This window comes from Tachypleus tridentatus, chromosome 12 (genome assembly GCF_004210375.1).
Source record: "Tachypleus tridentatus isolate NWPU-2018 chromosome 12, ASM421037v1, whole genome shotgun sequence".
In the NCBI taxonomy this organism is placed as follows: Eukaryota; Metazoa; Arthropoda; class Merostomata; order Xiphosura; family Limulidae; genus Tachypleus; species Tachypleus tridentatus.
Genome location: NC_134836.1, coordinates 75,356,583 through 75,381,790, shown reverse-complemented (window position 1 = coordinate 75,381,790; position 25,208 = coordinate 75,356,583). Strand labels below are relative to the sequence as shown.

Here is a 25,208-nt window from a genome sequence, read left to right as displayed (position 1 = left end):
ATTACATTGGCTTGATAACGTGATGAAAATTGTGATTATGTCACTGTTAGCATCGAACAACTCTAACGTCCACGAAGTACCGATTTTGTGAATGAAAGCAGTTTAACAGTCTCATAATAGCTTAATGTTATTTAATTTTACAGAAGAAAAACAAAATTTGAAACCTTATTTTATTGTATTGTAAGTTACAAACTAAGAAGGAGATGGTGAGTAAAGCTAATGGAAAATTCACGCCTATGATATTTTGTAAGGTGTAAATGTAAGCATACTAACAACATTCAATTAATTAAAATGATAAATTTGGACTAAGTTACAAATCCAAAACTTAAATGATTGGTCTAAGCAGGCGAATAAATCAATACGACAAAGTATTGAGACTTCAGAGCTAAGACCGTTTTTATATTAGTATTACTAGAGCATACTTCCTAGGCCTAACATAGACTAACTATACATTGTAGTACGACTAACAAGTACTTGAGTGGTGGGAATTAAAATTTGTAGTGCACACAAGAGGGATTTACACATTTTGATAAAAGTTAAGAAAAAACGACCTTTATACTTCAGATAAGTATATAAAAGAATATATTTGTTGGAATGTAAAGGTCGTTTTTTCTTTCAAAATGGGGATTAAATCAATTGTTATGATCATGGCGAATGAGATACTAATGCTAATATTAAGTAATAATAGAAACGTAAGCAAGTTGATGTGTCGGAGCTTTTGATAACCATATGGGATCTAAAAATTGTTTTATAAAAATCTAACTGCACACGTGTTCTAACATTCCTCTTAATTTGTCTATTTTGGATTCAAAATCATATGCATCTTACAATAACATTACAGACCTTTCTGTTTCTTCAAGTCGGAGAGCTTTTGTTTAATTGCAGACTCTGCGATTTGAGATGGATGATGAGACAAAACATTATCATAAATGCTATTTACACGTGTATTATAACATAACTTTTAAAAGTTAAGTTTTAAATGCAGAAATAATAAAAAAAGATTTATAATAAATATAATAACTGTTAACAAAAATAACATTTTAAAGAAAGAAATGTGCAGGTGTGTGAAAACTTTAGCCCCTCTGAATTAAAAAACAAAACAAAGCTTAAGCACTTCTGTGTTTTTAAAAACCATAATAATATACCTATACTCTTCATTTATCACATCCCTAAAAGTACCATGCCATTCTTTCTGTATTATTTCTAACTACACGAGTAATTAGCAAGAAATCCAGTCATCTTGTTACCAAAATCATTTATAACCTTGTTTAAAATTGAGAGGTGTTATTTGGAGTTTTCTGTCTAGTTTTGTCTCTTTCTAAAGGAATGATACCAACATGTTGGAAAAGTTCTGAGACTAGCAACAGAAATGATCACTGTTAATGATATAAACTATGGGGAGATACTAAATGTTTTGATTTTTTTTTCTACTGTATAAAATAATGAAATTTAATTAAGATGTTCAGTGTTATTAGGGTTTTGGTACTATAATGGTAACCTGATGTGTGGAATGAAAAGGTTGGAAATTGTTAAGATACTTGAGGCAGTAGGTTTATATTCTGGAAGCTTATATGCAGGCCTGTCCTGAGGTATAAAGTAATTTCTTAGTTAGTTATAAAGTTATGTAATAGTTTGATGATAGTTTAAATTATTTTAACACCAACAGTTGTTATAGTTTGTGGACTCCTTTTTCAAGCTGGAAAAGCAAGATTATAATTAATTGTATTTGTTATAAGACATCAATGTTAGGCCCATTTTATTTTTGAACAGTTTATTTAGTTCCTTAGGGTTTCTCAAAAAGTAAAAAATAAATGCATCTTTAGTATTTGAACCATAAAGTAATGCTTATAATAAACACATTGTTGTTAAAATAGTGGTATATGCACTTTTGGAAAAACCCTAAAGGACTGAATAAGTAACATAGTATTAAAATGTAATAAGTCTAACACTAATACCTTATGACAAATATAATTAATGTTAGACATAGGTATACATAAATTGAACAGCTAACCTCTTACACATAAAGAATGGTTTTAGATCAAATTTTTAAAAATTCTAAAACTCTGTCTGCAGATTAGTACATGTCTAACACACAAACAATGGCTAAAACTATTTAAAATTTTAATCTATAAAGGTTTTGTGGTTTTATCAATAAATATATCCTCTATAATTATCTAGACAAGGAGCCTTCCCTGTCCTAGATCATGCTTTCAACTTATTCACACCATTTTCACTAAGACTTATTGGGCTAAATGGATGGCAGAAAGTAATCTAATTGTAAGGTTAGACCATCACCTGGATACACTGTATATTATAAGCCATGCAAGGGTAGGCTGCTTAAGGAAACTGAGAAGTTTGAAAGACAAGCCCCCACCAATCAAATGTAGCGTAACTTTTGGCAGGATAGCAACTCCTCTCTCTGTTAAGGTGAAAATAGCTACCATCGAAGGTTTTTCTTAACATTTAGAGACAACTGGAAGACAAAGTGTTGTAAGGTATTGACAGTAAAACAACAGATGGACAGTATACAACCAAAAGACCACTGGTAACATTAATTGATTGACTTGTTTAGATTATTTAGGTAAAAGGCAAAATATATTGGATTCTGAATGAACCTGTGGTTATGTGAGGCATCTCAGTGACTGTTAAGTTAAACCTAAGTGGATTAAGCCTTTCCACAATATGCTTCTACTACAAAATACACTTTAATCCTAATGGTGTGATCAAAAATGAAAAACTGACTGAATAATCTAGTAAGAGATGCCAGATCTAGTGATGTTTTTCAAACCTGGACATCAATAGTAAGTATTAACAAAACAGGGTTACAGTACCAGTACTCCACATGTCTATAATACAAAGAAATGCACACAAAAACCTTAACACAGAAACACTGTTCTTTGAGATGGGGCTCTGGGGGATGACAGTTCCCTTCCCCAAACACCTTTCCCTTTGCAGTTTACACCCAACTTTGTTTTACACATCCAGTTTAGATATATATTAGTATACCCTCTGCCAGTACAGCAGTAAGTCTATGGATTTACAACACTAAAATCAGGGGTTCAATTCCCCTCAGTGGTTTCAGCAGATAGCCCGATGTGGCTTTACTATTTGAAAAACACACACACACACACACACACACACACACACACACATATATTAGTACGTATTCAGTAGCAAAATAGTTGAAATTTTCATATCACTCACCAGGCAGTATAACCTAAAAAATTCCAATAGCATATAAAAAAAGCTACAAGAAGCACATACAGAAGGTCAATCAGTTGATTATACTTTGTCAAATATACAGTTGTTATAACACTAATAAGAGGTTTTAGCTTTTTTTTTTACCAGATATTAGAAAAATGGTTGGTCAAGCTGATATTTTAGTAGCAAAATTTTATATTCATGAGTCTAATTTTGATATTTTTCAAATCACATGATCCTGCTTTCTTAAGTCTTACAGATATTATTAGAGTGAATCAAACAACTGTTATCACTTTGAGTCTATTATAAAGTCTTGTTATATAATTAATCATTAGCAAGTGGCAACCTTAGTTTTTTAAAAGAAGTTACTGTGATATTCATATCAAGCTTTTATTATATAAACTATTAATACCAACTTGTCAAGCTTTTGTTAGAAATAATATACCTTCATAACTCATCAGTTTTCTTGTAACTGTGTTTAAATCACATTGATCGATAGCTTGATGATATACAGTGATTTGATTGTATTTACTGAAGGTATGCTGTACTTACTGGACCTCCTTTTAATTGCTTAAGGTTGTGATTATAAGAACAGTAGCTGCTTAGTGTGTTGTAGATCTAGCTGTTTTCCATACGTCTATCAGTTTTGTCACTTCTAAGAGCAAGTGTTTTCTATATACACTGCTGGCTTCTGTTGATAGGGATCTTTGTATAGTGTGAGATGATAGTAATGAAAATGTACCTTTTTTTACAGTTTCCATTACAGTTGTAGATTAGATGATCAAAATAAAGACGTTAAGATAAATAACAGGTGACACCAAATTTTGATGGTGAGGAATTATCTTTGTCTTCAACTACATTTGGTTGTGAATTTGGCAGAACAAGTGCTTTCTCTTCTGTTTCATTCTTACTTATGTTGTTCTCTGGTTGCTTGGAATTTCAGCAACTGTGAAATGATCCAAGTCCAAAGTGACTTGTATTATCCTTCATAGTTAGTGTCAAAGAGTAGCTGCAGTTTGAAACTAATGTTCTTATTAATGTCATTAAACACAGCTTCAGTGGGGGACTATTAATTATTGTTGAGGCTGGTGGTGTCAGCATGGAGACATATTATTTTATTGTGTTCCAAAAGTCTTTCCAGGAGATGGTATATTGGGTTTTTGTGTGTACGTCTCATAAATACTTATTTTTAGACATACTTAAGTCATTTTGTGTAGCCACTTATTTTCATACAAATATTTAAAATATATAGCAGTCTTTCCATTGGCTATTATGACACCAACTACAACTTCCTGGAAATTCAGCATGTTTGTAATCACAAGTTATGTGTCAAAAACATGATTCACTTAACAATCCAGCATGGTTAGAATCTTTCATATTTCACCATTGTCTTATCTTAGAAAGTATATATTATTATTTTACAAATTTCCATATTATAAGTAGAACTTTCATCATTTACCTTTTTAAATTACCATTATGACTTCAGGAATATGTATGATATTAAGAGAAGATATTCAAGCATCATATGTTCTGTGAAAATACTGAAACTGTTAAATTTACAGGCTAAACATCTGCCCAATTTGTAGCTATTATTTATATTGTATAAAAACATGAAAAATAAGTACAATTTTTAGGAAAATTATGGTGCTAACAACTGACAATGTACTTACTTTTCATGTTTAAAATATGCAATTAAAATTATGTCAAAGCTTTACAAAGCACATAAGAGAAACTGATGCCAAGGCTAGGTTGGACTTTTTATGATTTTTTCATTCACTAAGTTTTTACAATGTTGCTTTCATTTAAAGTTTTAAGTGTGACACAGGCAATAAGATACCTTGAGCAGAACATGTATCACTTGTTCATCATTTATATCAGTGATCTTTTTTGATACTTTTAAATTATATTTCTTTATAAAGCCCATGCTTTAGACTATTAAATGTATGGAAATGAGTAAGTAGTAGCATATTAACATTTAACAATATTCTAACAGACCTTGTTCAGGTTTTGGAAGTGTTATCAATTGTAAACTACCCATCTATACAAGGGTTTGGTTAAAATCTAAGCCTGTTGTATAGGTAAAATAATTTGCTAACTTTCAGTTCATTCCATAGACTTCTTTATCAGTGGTTTAACTTCACAGCTAGTGTAAATGTCTGTATATTTGAAGGTAAGACTGTTTATAATTATTTCATTTGTAGAGCATTTTAGCTTACAATGGAGGTGTTGTGATAGCCATGAAAGGGAAGGATTGTGTTGCTATTGCAGCTGATCGTCGCCTGGGAGTTCGAGGACAGTTGATCTGCACAAACTTTGAAAGGATATTTGAGATGGGACCAAAGCTGTATTTGGGCCTTCCAGGACTAGCAACAGATACAGCCACTGTGTAGGTGTAATGACATTTGTTCTGTTTTGTTTTTTTTCCCCTCCTCAATTTCTAATGCTTTCAGAGACATTAGTACTCTAAATGGATCATACTCAGCTTTTTTTTTTTTAATTATTTGCATTAAGTTATATACTTTCACATCAAAATTCACTTTCAATACTGGAAAATGTTAACTTCTAATAATTTCACTAATACTGATACATTTATTTCTTGTGGAAGAAAACAAACCGAGCAATTGATATGGGAAAACTTAGAAAAGCACAAACACAGTATAGTTAGTAAATCTATACTTGTAATCCAACTCAAAGTTACACGTACTTTAAAATAGATATTATAGAGCTATATTCTTTTAAGTACAAATTCTGTAGAAAAATAAATTTGATAACTTCTACTAAATAGTTATGTTGGTTAACTCTTGTTCTATAGTGTACATATATTTTATCAACAACTTTGCAAACTAACCAGATTGTATATATTTTCATTCATGCATTGAATCTTGGGTAATACTATGATCTACTTTTCACATAAATGACATCTGACAGTTTATACTGTACCACTTTTAGATATTCATAGTTCACATTTGTTATACTGCATCATAACTTTACTTATAATTGTATGATAGGAGCCTTATGTTTCAGATCATAACCTGTTAATGTGGAATTTAAAATTAATGTTGCTATTTTTTTCTCCCAATTTGAAAAATTAAAAATTACGAGTTACTGTTATAAAAATGTGTATTAAGTTCAAATAATATACTGTTAACCTACATTTAATAAGTTGGAAAAATCTAGTAGATGTTGTAACATTATAAATTATCATTAAGCGACATTGGAGAGCAAAAAGAAACATCAGAATTTAATGACATTTATAATTTTCTAAGCCTTCTTTCTTTTATGTATCTCTACATCATAAAAATAATTAATAAATGAATTTTAAAGTATAAAGTTTCCCCTACTTGCTAAAATTAGTTAAATCAAGAAAGGTTTTAATTTAATCATTTATATAAAATATTCTTTTTTTAAAAAAAAACATGTAGGTTCAAGAAGTTTTAATAGAAATGAAATAAAAACCCTATAGTTTGAGTGCTTTTGGAAATATTTGGGTTCTAGGGTTTTTATTTAATTTAAATAGAACCTAATTATTTTACCAAATTAAAAGTGCAATATCTGTAAGTCACAAATGGTAAATAGACAACATTTATGTTAATCCCATTGGTTGGAACCTCTTATCAAAGTCTAGGAGCACACCTGTGCATTTAATGGAAAATTAACATTTTGAGGTTTGAATACAATTTCTTCCTTAGATTTACAGTAGTTGCAGAGTAATAAATTAATGTGATTATTGTATGTTTGTGGCAGGATACTTTATGTAATAACATTTTAAAATTTGTTATGTAGTACAATGTTCCCTGGTTATTACTTGACAATTATGATCACTCGATGATAAGAGTAAGATATTAGTCTTTGTCTAAAGGAACTTGTACGTTTGAGTGAAATAATGAAAGTAGAAAATAAAATTTATTTGAATTCAATGAAAAAATTAATCAGTACCACAAGTAGAAATTATCAGAAAAAATAACTGCCACTTCCCTGATTTAATTTTTATTTAAATTGAAAAACATTTGTAATTTTATTTCACTTGTTTTAGACAGGGAATCATTTGAACTCCTTGTGTAAACAAGGTTTCTTTGTATTAAAACATTTGGTCTACAATGTTTTTCTTCCAATCTTCTGAATTACTTCAGGGTGCTCTCACACTGTGAGGATGTAGAACTGAGACCTTTCACCAAACATGGTTGTTATTTCAACTACAGGGGAATTATAATGTGATAATAAATCTCACTATTCATTGGTAAAACATATCCCAGGATATAGTGTTCTATCACTCTAAAATAAAATACAACATTAGCTCTCAAGTAGAAGTGTATGAATATTCAACAAAAACAACAAAACTTTTTTGAAACAATGAAGTGAAAGATTTCAAGGATCTTTTGGTTTGGTTATGATAAACTGTATTATAACTTTTTATCATGAGGTAAGTCTATTTTATGAATGTTGTAAAAACAAGGTTTTAACAACAGGTTTTATTAGCAATCTAAACTTTCATTTCTAGGGCTCAACGGTTGAAGTTTCGAATGAATCTCTATGAGCTACGAGAAAATCGAAAAATCAAACCAAAAACATTCAGTGCTGTTGTTTCCAATTTGTTATACGAGCGAAGGTACGTACAATATTATTTCATTGTGTCATTTGACTTTTTATTCGATAATAATAATAATAATAAAAAATACTTGCATGTCTCATTCAATAGCCTTTTTTTTTATTGATGATGGCTGATATAGATGTTAAAAACATTTATTAAAACACAAAATAAGTAATGTGTAAATCTCTTAGGTCATTATCAGGCTAAGATTAACAGAACAGTACTGAATAGGAACATGGCATCTATTTAATCCTTACTTATGTTAAAGAGTGATTTGTGCAAGTATTGTAATACCCAACTTTTGTAACCCAAGCATCAAAAAGAATAATTTTATGTACGTCGTCTTTTCTTTTTGAGCACCAGAGCAATGTCTACAGAGATTACTAAATAACATTTAAAGTATATAAGTATTAATAGTGGTGGTTGTGGTGTGTGTTTATATCTTAGATAGATGGTAACAAACAATAGATTTCAGCATTACCTAAATAATTGATAGTAAGAATGAAGTGAAAAGTAACTTTACTAGATTATTCTGCAATACACGTTTTTGTTAGCTTAGGGATTCTCACATGTACTTCATAAATTATATATCAACACCTCAGATGAACTAATTCATGGCTTTTGAAAATGATAAAAATATATTTTCAAATAAATCAAATTATTTTTTACACATATTTTAGATTTGGACCATACTTTGTAGAGCCAGTTATAGCAGGGTTAGACCCTAAAACAAATGAGCCATATATCTGCAACATGGATTTAATTGGTTGCCCCAATGAACCTGAGGACTTTGTAGTGTGTGGAACTTGCGTGGAACAAGCTTATGGCATGTGTGAATCACTGTGGGAGCCAAACCTGGTAAGAAAGATGATTTAGCACTAAGAGAACAGGCTTGTTTTCAGAAGCAGTTATTAGTTTTGTCACTTGTTAAGTCTTCACCTTCAAGTTCTTTGAAGTTTTATCTCTAACAACTTTTGGATTTAAGTAAATTTCACCAAGATTCAAATGAAAACACTACTGTTGAGTTTTCTGAGTGTAATATGACCCTTGTGTAACAACCTAAAAGGCAGGATGAAATAGTTTTGGATAAAATTGATTTAATTTGAATGTTGTTGCTAGAATACAAATGTAGTTTTATCAATTTTCCCAAACCACTGTTGTCCAAATTCTTGTGGTGTTACTTTCCTACATTCTAACTTTGAGAGGTTGTAGGCTAATTACTTAAGTGTAATAAAAGCTGCCTTCTTTCTATTAACTGAGAAAGTTTATGACTGTGAAACAATTAGTTTTTGATTGAAGTTACCTTAATAGTTGCACTTTGACCTGATAATTTGCAATACTGGAAAGATTTTTTAGAAACAAGTAGAGTGACAGATTTTAAAATATTCTTTCTTTATCTAGGAACCTGATGATCTGTTTGAGACAATATCTCAAGCTCTTGTTAATGCGTTTGACCGGGATGCACTGTCAGGTTGGGGAGGAGTAGTTTACATTATGTAAGCTTTGTTTTTGTACATTATTGTTAGCATATACCATTTAGAAAGTAACATCACATACATATTACTGTTATCTGCATCCATGATAGTTTTACTAAAACAATTAAGTGTTGCAAGTAGGATAATGCATGATAAAATGTTAAAGAAAGTAACAACAGTGTAAAATAATCTATCTTCACCTCTTTCCTGAGAAATTTTCAGAATGCTAGTTTTTATTAAGTATTACTGAAAAGTCTATACTTTAACAAACTTATTCTACAGTTCCTAACTTCAGAGTCAGATGCATTAGATAATTTTTCAATAAGTTTTTTTTCTGTTTCAAAGTCTACTTGTTCTAACTAAACCTTAGTTTGTATGAAATTTCCTAATTAAAAAAAACGTTAAATAATAAAGTAATTGTTATAAAAATTGTATATTTACAATTGGTTTTGTTAATTTCACAGAGAAAAAGACAAGGTCACCATTAAAGAACTGAAAACTCGTATGGACTAATATTTCATTAGTGTAAGTGATAGGTACATCAAAACCATTTTGTTTTGATGAAGTATATAATTAAAATGTCTTTTCACTGAATTTGTGTTTGTTCTATTCTTTTTAAATCAACAGATTAATTTGGTGTTCCCTGGTTATCATGAGTAGATTTAATAAGAAAACAACTGGTATCGTAAGAGAGGGACAGTGGAAATGTTTTACAAGATTGACCTAAGATACTGTTACAACTTTTACAAAGCCAGTATGATGATACATATTTATAGTTACTGAACTTTAACACTTAGAAGTTGTAAAGAGATGGAAGTCAACAAGTCTAATATTTGATACAGAAATCATTAACAATTAAGAAAGACCACCCTAATTAATTTTTACTGCAAGCCTAATTTAGAGATCTGAGAGTATTCAAAGTGAAATGCTTTTGTAATTACAGACAACATCAAAGTTAATTTTACCTTATAACCTCAACTGGTCTAGAGTTGTTAAAATTAGTGGATTACATTAAACATGTTTTAGGAGAACTAAGTGCATAATTTTCAAGTAACACAGGGTTTAAAAGTATACATTACTCCTAAACAACGTTGGTAGGTAATCCCATATATAAAAATGATAAAATGTAGGTTATAATTTGTTTCCTGGTGCAAGATAATTTAAACATTAGTGATTTCCTTCTAAATATAGTAAAGTTTAACTGTGTTTTACCAAAATTAATAAGGTTAATGTTACTCATTGATCTTAACGTTTTCCCCTGTGAAAGTTGTGAGGTCCAATGAGGTCAGATTGATATTTCAACAATGAATTAACTTTGAGGAATATCTTATCCAACCTCTGGTCACAGCTTGCTTAGTAATATACATCTTCAGACTTGAGTAAAGAACTTAGTGCTACTTAGAATCATAACTATAATCCAATTAAATTACATACACTAACAAAATAAAGATTAACCCTATTTACTCAAAGTGCTTAAACAATTCAATTTTGTGTGTAATTAAAAACAGAATTAGTATCACTATTGTGAAAAATATACTGTTTTAATCTTCATATAACAAGGTTTCCATTAGAACTCCATATTTTAAATTATAACACTATTTCTATACAATTGTTTAAGTAATATTTCTGATAATGCAACTAGCATGAATTAGAGCTGTCATTTTTTAAATTCAAATAAGTTAGTGATAGCCTAAGTTCTTTAACAACATATTCTATTGTTGATTGTGTACCTTGTTTAAATACAAAAATTATTGCATTCAATATCACTTGAAAACGTTTATTAAACGTAACTCAGATTGATTTTAAATGAGAAGCTAACAAGTTTTAGCTATTAAAATACTAATTTGTTTCATGTACAGACAAGTAAGGATGTTTATGACATTGTTACACCTGTACATTTGAAGATGAACTGTAAATACACACCACATCATACATGCACCTGAAACCATTAATGTGATTTATCTACAAGCTTTTCTTGTGCTGAGATGTAGTCAACATCCTGTTAGACACCCACCAACACGTCTTCACTGTTCAAAAGGAGTAAGATTCACATTTTTCCATTCAGAAAATTCAACAAAGATCTCTTCTACGGTTCTTCATGGAACGTTTGCTTTCCGTAAAGTGAGGTAACCATTTACAAGATCTGGAGATAACATGCGTATTCTTGTAAATTCTTCTGCATTAAAATACCTTAGCTTTGTCTGAGGATCTGTGTAAATTCCCTAAAAAAATAAACATTAATTGGGGTTGCACAAATGAAGTACTGACTCAAAACAGACAAACAGCATCAAATGGTCCACATGGGTAAGATAGATTATTAGAGGAAACTTCACAAATACTTAACTAAGGTGTAGAAATAAAACAGTGACAAAGGTATATATACAACAATACAAATGTGTTTAGTCAGGTGACAAAATATTTTCTACCTAAAAACACTAAACTTCTTCCAAACATGTAATTTATTATCTAACCACCTATAAACGTGTGTGTGTATACACACACACACCATAAATAGAAATACATTTTACTTCAAAATAAGGCAATGAAGATTTGATTTCCAAAAATCATGCAACATGTTTCTGCTTATGATGTTTGATTACCAAATTACGAACTGAACTACGATTAGTGATGGTAGATACAACATCTGCTGTAGCAAGTGTCCACATACAATTATATAACTCTAATGAAATGTCTGAATGAAATATTAATTACTGTGGTTGATGCATGTCAAGACAACTGGATTTATTGAATGAAACCACACCAGAATAAAATCAACCATCTATAGTAAAGAGTCTATTTGGAGAATAAACAATATTTTTTTTTTTAAAGATTAATGAATCTTATATGGCAATAAGTATTAAAATAGATGAGCTGATGTGTTAAAATAACATAATGAAGAATGTATTCCTTCATTAATACAAATACTGTACATTCACTGAAGATAGAAGTTTTATAATTTATGCTATTAATTAATTAATTTGCCACAAATGAATTAATGAGGTTTTACTTTTTTTGATGTATGGATAAAGCTAGATAAGTTAATTTGCTATTTGATTGATTGTAGTTTCAATTACTGTATACTTCAATTAATTAAAAACCAAGAACACTACTTAGTTTTGTAACATAAATCTATTCAAACAATTTCCATCAATCATTCTGTGACACTATTAGATAGTGTAAGGTAATCACTCACAGTTATTTATTAGCTATCTATATTATTACCATGGCAACACCCTTTTGTCATCTCTTTGTAATTACAAAGTGTATTTTTCTGGTTTCATGTCTTATTGAAACAACTTTCTGTAGCACATTCTCATTTTACCTGCTAACAAATTACATGGATATTAGGTGAGGAAAATAAAGTTTATTTCTTCAATCTCATGATATTATGATTGATACTTTGGCTATTAAGTAATGTTACTGTCAGGCCAAGTATCATGTGTAATACATTCTAAGATATGGTTCATGTCTAGATTAGCACAAAGTTTTAAACTCAAAAAATGTGCAACACCAAACATCAATGAAACCAACCTCCCCTAACATCAAGTGCTAAAGTATGTTTCTAAACCTTTCCAACATGCATGATTTTCAGTTCCATTTTTAAATAAAAAACCACAAGTAAACCTATGAAACAGGATTAAGTCTTTCATCCATGGCCCCCAGTTAGATAACCCTCAAGCATCAATCACTGTCACCACTTTTCTGGTTATGTTTAAATACAATATTTTTAAACATGTTTAATGTGTGATAAGGTAATAATGAAGTTTCTTTTCAAATTAAACCCATTTGTCTGTACCATTCACTGTATAAGTTTCTTTCACCAAAGGTGGTAGAGTATCATGGAATAGGGCCAAGTTCTCTGCATTGGAACTCTAAAAACCAACAAGTGAATCCTACATGTACAATTATTTTTAACCTTTATTCCATCAATTAGTTTTATTACAAAATGTAAGTGAATGTTTTGCCCCACAAGGATTATTTTTGCAAAGTTCTCTACTTTCTTTTCATTTGATTATATTTTTTGTATTAATGGAATATATTTATCACTGTTTTATTACACCATAACTTGTCTCTCTCGTTTAATGCACACCTATATTTGTACTTTAAACAATGGATGAAATTTTGTGTCAGAAAATATCTTGATACATATAATTTTTTAGGTTTTATATATAACTTTCATAAACAAAAATCAAATTACTGAATCGATATCACTGAAATCCATTATAATTTATCAAATTTAATACTAAGCTGTATTTGAGTGTAAAAAATATGAAATTTTAAAGAGGTTAAAGACTCAACTTACCAGCATGATGGTTTATCTTGAAAGAAAGAGAGGATGCCAAGATATTTGAAAATGGTTATGAAAGCAACTTGGAGAAATTCTGAGCTTTCAGTTTTTCATTCACATCACTTGTCATATATACAAATAAGTGTATATACAGAATCATTTCCAAAAGCTGAAAGATGAGAGGGGGCTACTGATTCACTAAATATAGCGATAGGTCAGCAAGTAGAAAAAATAAAAGGTTTTTCTTTTATATTCTAATATCTGTTATTTGAATTCCTAATTCATATAAAACTGCAGACTTTGTATTTTTATATCAAACAATTAATTTGAACCCTTGCTGCATCTTACAAATCACCACACAAAAATTGATGTTTAGGTGTGTTTTTATAATACCTTTAAATTATAACCTACACTTTGATGACATAAATTCATAAAATAGTAGTTCAATAAAATGTTGAATGCAACACGATGACACAGCTTTTCACCAGTGACTTGTGTGGAAAAGGTCAAATAAAATGATAATCATTGTAAGACGCGAGTATAAAAGTATCAAATACTCACCAGTAATCCACTGATATCAGAATACTTCTTTAAAGGCCTCCTTGAAGGTGCAGCATCTAAGCTTGAATCTGAGTAACAGAGAAAATTCATCTGTATCTTTAGAAAGCATTTTTGAAACTTATTATCATATAATATGTTCATAGGTTAAAAATATTCAAAAACTTCACATAGAAACATGTCGCACCCAGTGAGCTGATAGCCACAAGAATAATATACAAGACACTTTTCTCTATCAGTAATCTTACAACTATTAAAAAAGCCACAGTACACATCATATGACGTAACAATACATGAGCAGTTCATATAAATGGATAAAAACACAACTAACAAACTAAATTATATGAATAACATCAGGTGTAAAGGTTTCTAGTTACTTGATAAAAAATTCACACCAGTAAGAAAACAGCTATTCATCATAACATATTTCTATACTTCTTAGCACTTGAGAAAGATAAACACTTATCATAGTTTCTACAATATTTTAAAGTAAAATGTGTACAATTAAGCAGTGTGTTCTACAACAGCATAACAGATTGATAAATCTCATGAGTTATGATGTCACACAAAGTTTCTTACTTGTTTAACCAGGTAATAGTTTATTTATTGTTTTACAGTTTGACCAAACAAAAACAATATTTGTTCCAGCTGTTCAGTTGTCAAACATTAAAATACACAATATCATAGTCCAAACAAAGTGGTATATATGTTAAACTTGCATTTGGTTATCAACCATTAAAGCACATGGTATCAGTTCAAACAAACTGGTATACATGTTGATCTTACACCTATACTTGTTTTGGATGTCAACCATTAAAACATACAATATTATACTCTACACAAACTGGCATACATGTTGATTTTACTTGCATGATTAATCTGTCCAAACAGGACCTATTAAGATGGAATATTTTAGATTTGAGAACAATTCTCTGTTGAGATTTTACACAACAAAAAGCATGGTTCTTCACAGCATGCACATTTCAATGAAGAAATGACCCATTTGAATACTTACATGATACAATATTTTGTAGATGGGTAGCTCTTTCTACTGCTATAATTTGCTTAAGACTTTTCCACACTCTAGGCTTTTTACCATTGCATTTTCCTGCCTACATGGAAAGATTAAATCAAACAATTACAGTACATTATAATCTCACACTCTCATAACAATTTTCCTTTTAAATATTGATTTTGGCCTTGATTCAAATATTTTGTTTATTATATATAAAAAAATCCAAATAAAGATCGAGCACAATAAAACACTTGTCAAATTTAACTTCTTTAAAGTATAGTTTCTCTTATAAAGTACCATGAAATTAGGTGCTAAAGGTTAAAAACTTTATACATGGATTTTCTTTTTGATTTCTCAGTAAACAGTTAAATCTTGTGGCCAAAGCTATAACCAGAATTCCCATTTTAGTCACACTGTTTGTAAAACTTAAGATAAATTAAATAAAACAATTCCTAAATCACAAAACTGACCAGATAATTTGGGTCCTTAAAGACAGGAGTTTTTTCTCCACTTGCACTATCCTTCTCACAGTCCTGTCCACCAGGTTCAGAAGTTACTTGTTTATCAATTCCTTGTCCTTGCTAAAGGACAGAGATTTTCTTGTCAAAATAATTGATACAAAAGATTAACATTTAATTTATTATTTGAATAATAAACCCAGAAATGTTAACAGGAACATAAACTAATAAAATAACTTAATGTTACTGTACCTAAATTCAATTTCATATACGATTACATATGTAATTCAGTACTTTAAAATTCATTGTAATTATTATGCAACAAACACTACATTTATTTACGTTTTCACAAATAAACAGATCATAATTAAATTAAAAAACAAACATGAAAACAGTAAAATGTTTATGTAGTCTCAACTTATTCTCTCACTGTTTCATTACATATTGTTTCACAAACATTAAAATTTCCCATCATAAAACTTATGAATACTTCAACCCTATAAAAAAATTGTGAGTTACTCACTTTTTCCACTGAGGAAATATTCACCCTTTTCTTCTTGCCCATTATGCAAGTTGGTTAATGTCAAACCTTGACAACATATAACAAAAAAAAAGTATTTTGACAAGTAAAATAAGAAAAAAATTCTCACAATTGAATGTATATGCTTTATGAAATAAATCTTTCTGCTACAACTTTACTATATTTAAAAAAAATTATTAATCACTGTCCCATTACTAATCTTTTGCATAATGTGATTGAAGAAACCTTGAAATACAGGGTTGTATGTACATGGAAGGATAATGGCTTAAATGTTTTGTTTTTATTACACAATCTTAACCAGCAGACATCACATGATCTCAAAAATCAACACTACTAGCTGGGGTGTCTATTATAATGCTGAATTTCATACAAGAATCTATTCCAGAGCAATGCTAATTATCCATAACTTAGAAGTGATAGATTAGAGAGATTGCAGTTTGTCAAATCTACCCACCACCAGCTCTTGGGCTACTCCTTCACTTTTGAGAAATGAGGTTGACCATTGCAATATGATGCCACCACAGATGAAGTAAATCTGTTTTAGTGGCTCAGTTCAACCCTGCAACCTACAAACCGTGAATCAAGTTCCCTAGTCACCAGGCTTTCCCAGGTCCTTTTGTAGTTGTTAGTGGTTTACAATGTAAATATGCTCATAATTCACCTTCTTCTAAACTATGTTGTTATACCCACCTTACTTGTAGGCTTAAGTTTACATACTATACAAAATCATGAATTTTAATTTTTGTTCAAATTCACAGTTATTGAGCTACAGAGGTTAATATGCACTTGTTTAAAATGGCAACCATCATACCAAGTACGAAATTAGGCTTAGATTTTACCTTTATCACACAGCACACTTGGTAGTTCATAACCCTATGTCCATAAAACACCCAGTCAGACCTTTCAGTCACCAAAACAAACTTTAAAAAAAAAAAAAAAGAGAGTTGTTTACATTAACAAAAAAAAGTAAATAAACAGATATAATTTAAGGGTGAGTCAACAATACACAAACACTAAGTACTGGCAATGTTGGTAACTCACTAAGACTGTCCTATAGTTTTGAGAAGTTGGATTTATTTTCTTTTTTTAAAGCCTCTTAAAAGATCCCTGTATACCCCTCAAAGGTGCATATACCACAGACAGATTTCAAACTGTTCACCTAACAAATCAAGTTGGAATTGTCACATAATCTTGATAATTATGTGGAATGGTGTATGTCTTCTAGTGACATCAGAAAACTGTGCATATAATAGACAATATAAAATTTAATGAATGTTCCTGATGGTAATTATGTTTGCACATTTTGAAGATCAAAAACTGTTTTTAAGGTAAGTATATATTTTTTATCACAATTTCATGCAAAATCATCTGAACATTTCCTACTCAGTGATTCAATGATGTTGGAATGAGCTTGTGAACATCATCTGGTTTCTAAAACACTCAGTAACCCCTAACCTTGTGAAAAACAGATAAATTACTAATTAAATGATGAAAAATGTTTTACTATTACTGATAATGACATTAATGTCTTTATTTAAAACATATCACAATTTCAATTAGAAATTATTGTTGTCTGAATACAATAACGAAAAATAATATTCAATAGATAAGGATCTGAGTCATCCAATATTGTTCATCATACTTAATTAAGCCTATCTGGTGTCTTCTCATTAAATAAAATTTCAGTAGTTTTCACTCAGACATAACATTAAAAGGCTTTCACAAATGAAAAGTATCAATATAAACTAATTCAAACTCCTGTGACCAACCCCAAGTTTTCAATACTTTCCACTAAATATCTTTAGTCAACACTACCAGAGCACTAAGTAGCAATTTTCCCATAAAACCACAAATTACTGTTCAAACCTCTTTATTTACCCTGCTGTGTAGCAAAGTCTTAACTATTCTATTCAATCATATTTAAAATTTTTGAGAACTTCTTTCAAAGCTGTTTTTCATCAGTGAACAATCAAACCACTTGATGAAATCAAGAAAGAATGGCAACCTGTGTACAAAAACTAAGCAGAAAAGGTCATGAAAAATGTTTGAGAACTATGATTACTGATGTATTCTCAAGGCATAATAGCTTCTTAGTAAATTTATAGCCATTTGTTTGGGGTGAACTGAATATTTCTAAAAAAATTAAAAAGTACACTTTTTTTTTTATAGATAAGACTATTTAAACTATGCAAAAATTACACATTTTTTTCATGAATTACACTAAGTTAAAATTTATTTCAGTTTTCTTTAGTTACAGCAATATACATATACACAAACTAAAGCATGACAATTCACCATATAAAACCAACTTAAAAATTTGTCATTCAAAACAAATTAAAAGTGATGAAAAACTCCATTCGGTAATAGCAATGGCAAAAAAATATACAAGCAGATGAAATCCTTTTATTACAAGTGAAATATCTGAATAGCATTTAGTCTGATACCTCCAATCATTGTGAAATTGGGAATAATTTGTTACTGCCATGTAAAATAAATAGTTAAATAGGCATTACCTAATCAAGGGTTTAATATGTATTAAATGAGCTGATTATCTTGTATGTAACTGGTTAACCTTATCTGATAAAATGCCATATTTTCCTACACAGATGTAGAAAAATTATTTTACAATAAATTTTGTGCATGTTATTATAATACAAGATACATATGACTAAAATATTAAACTTAAAAACTCTCAACACTCCAATGTAAAACTCACCTGTGAAATTGAAAATCCAAATTTTCTTTTCTTAATGTTCAGGTTCAATAAATGAAATGATGAATGTTGTACCTTTATTTACAGAAAAAAAAACTAACTTTTATTGGTTTCTGCACATGCTTTAAAGGTTTTGTTAAAATCATACCTAAAGAAGACAAAATATTCTTTCACAACATGTAGCTTGTTTCACCATCAACAACTCTTCCTTACACTTATAAATCATTGTTTGCTTACATATATTAGCATAATGTGCTTCCTTACTCAATGAAAGTACTCCACCACATAACATCTAATCATGTTCCAAACTTTATCACTTGTTATTCCTTATTCCAGAAACAAAGTTCTATCGTTAAAAACCAACTGAACAAAATATACAAGTCTCTCTACCCTCAGGTTAAACTTTGTATTGTCTTCAAATTCTATACTATCAATAGCCTTTTTAAAACTAAAGAGATTTTACCTCCACTCTCAAAATGTCGGATAGGAATACAATAAGGTTGGATTCAAAACTACCTACATAGGCAAGACTTCTTACCATCTACAAGTAGTTGAAATATGCGACTTGGTTGTTTTTAATAGAACTTCAAACTCAAACCTTTTGCTTAGTTTTACAGAAATATACACATATGAAAATGCCCGATTTTATCAGAAACGTTTCAAATATTAATTCAAAGTCAGTTGCTTATTCCCAACTAGTATTACAACTAACTTTTATGAACACAGTAAAATATTGTGCATATCATAGGCCTAACTATAAAGAATATGCTACCATATCAATAATAATTATTAAGTTAGATGTTTCTATGCTATTATGAAGCATATCGGAATTGGATTAACTCAACTAAAATTCTACTTATAAACATTCCAATTCAGTTAATCACCTCAGGAGAAAAAAAAAAAAAAGCTCTAACTTACTAATTAAAAAATACACTTATCCTAATCGTATTTGAAATCTACCAAAAATAAACACAGCATTGCCCTCTACATGAAATAAAAACTGCCCAAATCTTTGTACTCTAATACAAATCAAGATAAATAAAAACAGGAAATCGAAAAACCTTCAAATATGGGTCGTAAAAAGTAAAGAAACAAGACTGAAGATACTGTAAACGTTGTGGTTTGAGTGCATTAGTTTATGGATACGTTGTAACTCAGACTTAAACACGGATTAAAGCCAAGGTTACTCCTAGTTAATCTATTTTCTAATTAAAAACAGTGCTTTAATTTCGTTTGTTTTGAATTTGGCGCATATCTACACAAAGACTACTTGCGCTAGCCGTCCTTAATTTACCAGTGAAAGACTATAGGGAAGGCAGCTGATCATCACCAACCACCGCCAACTTTTGGGCTACTCTTTTACCAACGAATAGTGGGAGTGCTCGTAACATTATAACGAACTCAGTTGAAAGAGTGAGCTTGTTTGGCGTGACAGGGATTCGAACTCGCTACCCTCAGATTACGAATCGAGTTCCCTGAACACCTGACCATGCCAGTCCGTATTAAGAATAATGGTGAAACTAAGCAACAAAATATTTCCACCAGAAAACAGATTTATTGTATTCGATTATTTAGCTTTATTAGTTACTTCAAATGTCTTTGCGTGATTATTATTAAATTTCTCCCGTATTTTATAAGTTTTCTACAAGTAGAATACAAAATGGTGCTTGATACCATCTTATCTTAAAGTGGCCCCATTAACCATGTTCTACAATCTATAGTATGATTAGCCGAATTAGTTATACGAGTTACTCACTGGTGGGAACCATTTCTTAACTGTTCAGAAGTGAATATTTGTCAATGATGATTAGTGAAAATAGTAAAACCCGTAGTTAATAAACAAAATCATCCTCTGTCAGTTTTTCCTAGGATGTTTTTATAGCTTGATACAGCTTAATGGGCCAATACATATACAATAACACTGAACCAATTGGTCTTTCATGGCTGTCCTCGAGTACCCACTATTTAGAAAAGGAAAAAAGCAAATTGTGAATTTCTTCTTTAAACTCTTGTAAAATACTGCTCTCTGTCACCGCTGACAGCAATTCATCCCATCAACCATTTTCTCTCTTAGAAAAGTAACTGAGGCCTAACCTTCCTTTTACCAAAACTTACATTTGTGTTATTTCGACATATTAAGCATTATCGAGGTATTTTGTAGTGATAAATAATTTCAATTATAGTAAAAATGTTTGTTCGTTTGTTCTTAGATATTTGCTCAAAGTTACTCAAGAGCTTCTTGTATTAGTTGTCTATAATTTTTAGCTGATAGACTAGAGAAAGTACACTTAGTGAAAATCACCCCCTCGATTCTTGAGCCTCCATTTTCTAAACAAAACGTGGGATTTCAACGTCATCCATCTAATACACACATCACTCAAAGTTCCGAATACAATTTATTTGTTTTTTCGATAACCGAGTGCGAACAGTGTACTCACAAACCCACAATCCAACACATTAACCGTTGAACCAAGTTTTGCTTTATTTAATGATAGGACAATTTATCAGTTATCTGCATAAATGTCCAAACCGGATGAACTCTTTAAACAGTAATTTACACGTTGACCTTACTTGTGTTTCCGAGCCATTAACAGATCTTTCGTATAAAAATCAACACAAAGTCCCTTTTGCAGGAAGGATATCCAGAAATTAAAATCTCGAAAATAAAGTCTGTAGAGTTGAATACTTCACTATCAAAGATCCTCACCATTTTGTCAAAGCCAACAAAAACGGAGTTCATTGATAGATTTGTTGAAAATATTTCATATTTAGTGACAAGATCATGTTACTTAGAATAATGCCCTAAAGGTATATTAGAAATTATTTTTAATTTCAAAATATACGGCCCGGCATGGCCAAGTGTGTTAAGGCGTGCGATTCATAATCTGAGGGTGGCGGGTTCGCATCCCCTTCGCTCCAAACATGCTCGCCCTTTCAGCCGTGGAGGCGTTATAATGTGACTATTCGTTGGTAAAAGAGTAGCCCAAGAGTTGGCGGTGGGCGGTGATGACTAGCTGCCTTCCCTCTAGTCTTACACTGCTAAATTAGGCACGGCTAGCACAGATAGCCATCGAGTATCTTTGTGCGAAATTCAAAAACAAACAAACAAATCAAAATATTTATTTTCTGTAGTGTTATTAATTTTTGCTTTTATTTGTTACACATTTAGACAATAGATGTCACGGTTTGATGATGTATTATCTGAATCATACATAATAAAACAACTAATTTTCCTATATATTTTGGATTCCAAGAAAATTGTAATAATGAGTCTTTGAAAATTTATGGGGTTTATAAAAAATTGTTTTAAATGATAGCAACGTATCAATGAGAGACACAAAATAGTACTTTAAAAGTCCATGAATTACAGTGTTCAACTACCACGGTCTGTCTTCAGGAGCCCCCAGTGACTTAGCGGTATGTCTGGGGGACTTACAACGCTAAAATCCAGGTTTCGATACCCGTGGCGGGCAGAGCACAGATAGCCCATTGTGTAGCTTTGTGCTTAATTCAAAATAACAACAACAACTGTTTTCAGGAAGTTTTGTGCATTTACTTTTTAAACTTCATTAGTCCAGTGTCGCGTCTATTTTATTTGTTTACACAAAAAAAGAGATCGAACTTTAGTCAATTTGTATTTGTTTAACTTCCAATCAACTTCAGTAATACACCGGTATGTCTGCAGATTCCCAACGCTATAAATCGGGTTTCGATACCCATGGAAGTTAGAGCGCAGAGAGCACATTGTGTGCTTTGTGCTTAACTTTAAGCAAACAATTTTCTCTGTTTGGAATACAAAAAAAAAAAACTTTAAACTATAACACGTATCAAGACATGGAGCCTAATAACTCGAATTCAATGAAAAAAAAAGGTTTTGTTTGTTTTTGAATTTCGCGAAAGGCTTCATGTTGGCTATCTGCAGCAGTGTAAGACTAGAGGGAAGGCAGCTCGTCAGCACCACCCACTCTTGAGATACTCTTTAACCAAAATATAGTAGGATTGACCGTCACATTATAACGCCCCCACGGCTGAAAGGGCGAACATATTTGGTGCGAAGGGGATTCGAACTCATAACCCTCGGATTACGAGTCGAGTACCTTAACCACCTGGCCATCTTATGGAAAAAGAAGTTTTTAGATAACTCATACAAGTGAAATGTTTTCCAAATGATTGAAAAAAATAGTTGAAAATTAAAATGAAGGAGAATTACGATTTTAAAAGAGGAACAACTTAAGCCTAAACAAAACAAACTTGTAAAATGTTGACGTTAAATAAAAACCAGAAGAAAAGGCGTCACACCCAAATACGTATATAAACGGGGGAAAAAAAATGAAAAACACCGATACCTGAATACAAGAAAGACGACATAATCAACCACAATGTATAAACTGAAAACTATAAAAATAATATTAACTACAGTGTATAACCGAAAAACAACAACAAAACTACTGAGGAAGCCATCTTAACTAACCACAACGTATCAACAAAATAAACTAATAAAATCGATATAACTAATTACAACGTATAAACTACAATAAAGAACTTGGAATAAAAGCTGCCATAATCGGCTTTACAGTGCAAACAAAACCTGGAAATGATTATATGACATCAAGATACAGATAAAAACGTTTTTAAAAGTCGGCGAAACCATATTCATAACACATAAAATATCAAATTTAAATAATGCCGGAGTAATAGACCAAGCGAATAAACATGAAATTTGAGAGAACTATGTATAATTAGTTCTAATCTATAATCACAAAACTGAAAATATTTGTATAAAGGTTTAATCTATATACAGAAAATTGGAAAACTTGTATAATAAGTTTTAATCTATAATTAAAAACTTGGATAAGTTGGTGCAACCGATTCTAAGGCATGATAAACAAGTTTTGAAATACATAGCTTTACCTAATCTCACATGCACTCAAGTTTTTAATATTCCTGTAAAAATATATGTACTTTTTTATGAGTGTACCTGCCATAGTCTGGTAGTAAGAGCAGGGGACTCGACTCGCGGACTGCGGGTTGTAGTCCCACAGCCGAACATGCTCGCCCTTTCAGCCGAGAGAATTCTACATTGTGGGAATTCTACAATCCCACTATTTGTTAGTAAAACGGTAGACTTACAGTTGGCGATAGATGGTGTTCCTTAAATGCTTTCCATTTAGAGTATCGCCGCTAACTTAAGAGGGAACTAATATAAATAGTACTTTATCAAGTCTGCACGAAATTCAAAATAAATAAAACCAATTCAATCATGCTAATTATCAACTAAATACAGAAAAGAAAAAAGAACCTACTGAGCACTTTTAGAATATATTTAACATGCTATACATGGCAGCTTCTTCGGGAAAATGTAGTTAACGTGCCCTAATTAACAGCTTTCTCATAACGTTATAGTTAACATGCTACGTCTTTCGCTCTTTTGCGATAGCATACCTAACATGTTATGTCTGAAAACTTTCTCGTAATATTATAGCTAACATGCTATACCTAACAGCTTCATCGTGACAATGTAGCAAGACCCGGCATGGCCAGGTGGGTTAAGGCGTTCGACTCGTAATCTGAAGGGCGCGGGTCAAAACAAAGCATGTTATTTGTTCCTTCTAAAATATACATTTATTAAGTTTTCAAATATAACAACCTCAGTATTCTTTCTTTACTAACATTTTAAGTCACGTGTCTTAGAACACTCAATATTTGATAACCTCGTTACGTGGTCCTCGTGCAAAAACGAAAACAAATTAACATTATAGGTCTCAATTGCTCTTCCAAATTTTGGTTTTATATTTTTTATTCATCTATAAAAAATATTATTTATGGTTTTAATACAGAACTAGCAGATATTCCAACAAATTATCAAGGTCGAAAACAACTAACTTGATATTTCAACATTGAAACGCTAACATTTTCTCTCTATGAAATCACGTTTGTAGTAAAATAACAGTGTCTTTCTATATAGGTATTTTAAAGGATCTGGGCATGGTCTAGCGTTTAGCGTGTAAATCTATGAATTCAACGTTCCATGTTTCGCGTTTCGATTTCGCAAAAATGTGTTCCACACTTTAGAGCCTTGGGTGTGTTTTAATAGTGAGGTTGAATTCCAACTATTCGATTTGAGAAACTTGGCGGTGAGTGCTGTTGAATAGTTTATCAGTTTTAAATTAGGGACGGTAAGCACAGAGAGCCCTCGTGTAACTCTGCACAAACATTTGAAACAAACAAGTTCTTTTTTTTTTAAACAGCAGCAATTCTTAAAACTGGACAATTTGCATAAGTATACTTGTTCGTTTAATAAACTGAATAAACTTGTTCGTGTCATGATGGCTGAGCTGAAACCTTTTTGCCACAGAGATTACTTGCTTTAT

General features: G+C 30.9%; 2 protein-coding genes across 10 annotated transcripts; one reads left to right on the top strand and one right to left on the bottom strand.

Moving 5' to 3' along the window:
• On the top strand, positions 1–9,858 carry LOC143233655 (proteasome subunit beta type-3-like). The gene is made up of 6 exons (XM_076470115.1): positions 1–206; positions 5,403–5,587; positions 7,700–7,807; positions 8,470–8,647; positions 9,191–9,285; positions 9,729–9,858. Exons 1-6 carry the CDS (start codon positions 204–206, stop codon positions 9,775–9,777), a joined length of 618 nt encoding a protein of 205 aa, XP_076326230.1. The 5' UTR covers positions 1–203; the 3' UTR covers positions 9,778–9,858.
• On the bottom strand, positions 7,885–19,921 carry LOC143233656 (INO80 complex subunit C). 9 transcript variants are annotated; one of them, XR_013018267.1, is made up of 8 exons: positions 19,756–19,838; positions 18,841–18,912; positions 16,107–16,172; positions 15,596–15,706; positions 15,126–15,222; positions 14,114–14,181; positions 13,568–13,721; positions 7,885–11,486 (listed from the first exon to the last, which is right to left on the bottom strand). XR_013018267.1 is itself a non-coding variant. In XM_076470121.1 (8 exons), the coding sequence occupies exons 4-8, from the start codon at positions 16,146–16,148 to the stop codon at positions 11,361–11,363; spliced, it is 444 nt and encodes a 147-aa protein (XP_076326236.1). In that variant the 5' UTR covers positions 16,149–16,172; positions 16,964–17,044; positions 18,841–18,912; positions 19,756–19,828; the 3' UTR covers positions 7,885–11,360. The 9 variants fall into 9 exon arrangements, 8 of the variants coding, with proteins under 8 accessions (XP_076326236.1, XP_076326238.1, XP_076326237.1 ...); XM_076470121.1 differs by lacking the exon at positions 13,568–13,721 and adding an exon at positions 16,964–17,044 and having other exon boundaries at positions 19,756–19,828; XM_076470123.1 differs by lacking the exon at positions 13,568–13,721 and adding an exon at positions 16,964–17,044 and having other exon boundaries at positions 19,722–19,807.
• Between the last annotated feature and the right edge of the window lie 5,287 nt (positions 19,922–25,208).

Bases quoted from the DNA above. Each gene is read 5' to 3' on its own strand.
- LOC143233655 (XM_076470115.1), top strand. The intron at 8,648-9,190 runs GTAAGAAAGATG...TTCTTTATCTAG, and splicing joins CACTGTGGGAGCCAAACCTG to GAACCTGATGATCTGTTTGA. The intron at 9,286-9,728 runs GTAAGCTTTGTT...TTAATTTCACAG, and splicing joins GGAGGAGTAGTTTACATTAT to AGAAAAAGACAAGGTCACCA.
- LOC143233656 (XM_076470120.1), bottom strand. From the start codon at position 16,148: ATGGGCAAGAAGAAAAGGGTGAATATTTCCTCAGTGGAAAAA. The intron at 15,223-15,595 runs GTCAGTTTTGTG...CTTTCCATGTAG, and splicing joins TTAAGGACCCAAATTATCTG to GCAGGAAAATGCAATGGTAA. The intron at 14,182-15,125 runs GTAAGTATTCAA...TCTGTTACTCAG, and splicing joins TCTACAAAATATTGTATCAT to ATTCAAGCTTAGATGCTGCA.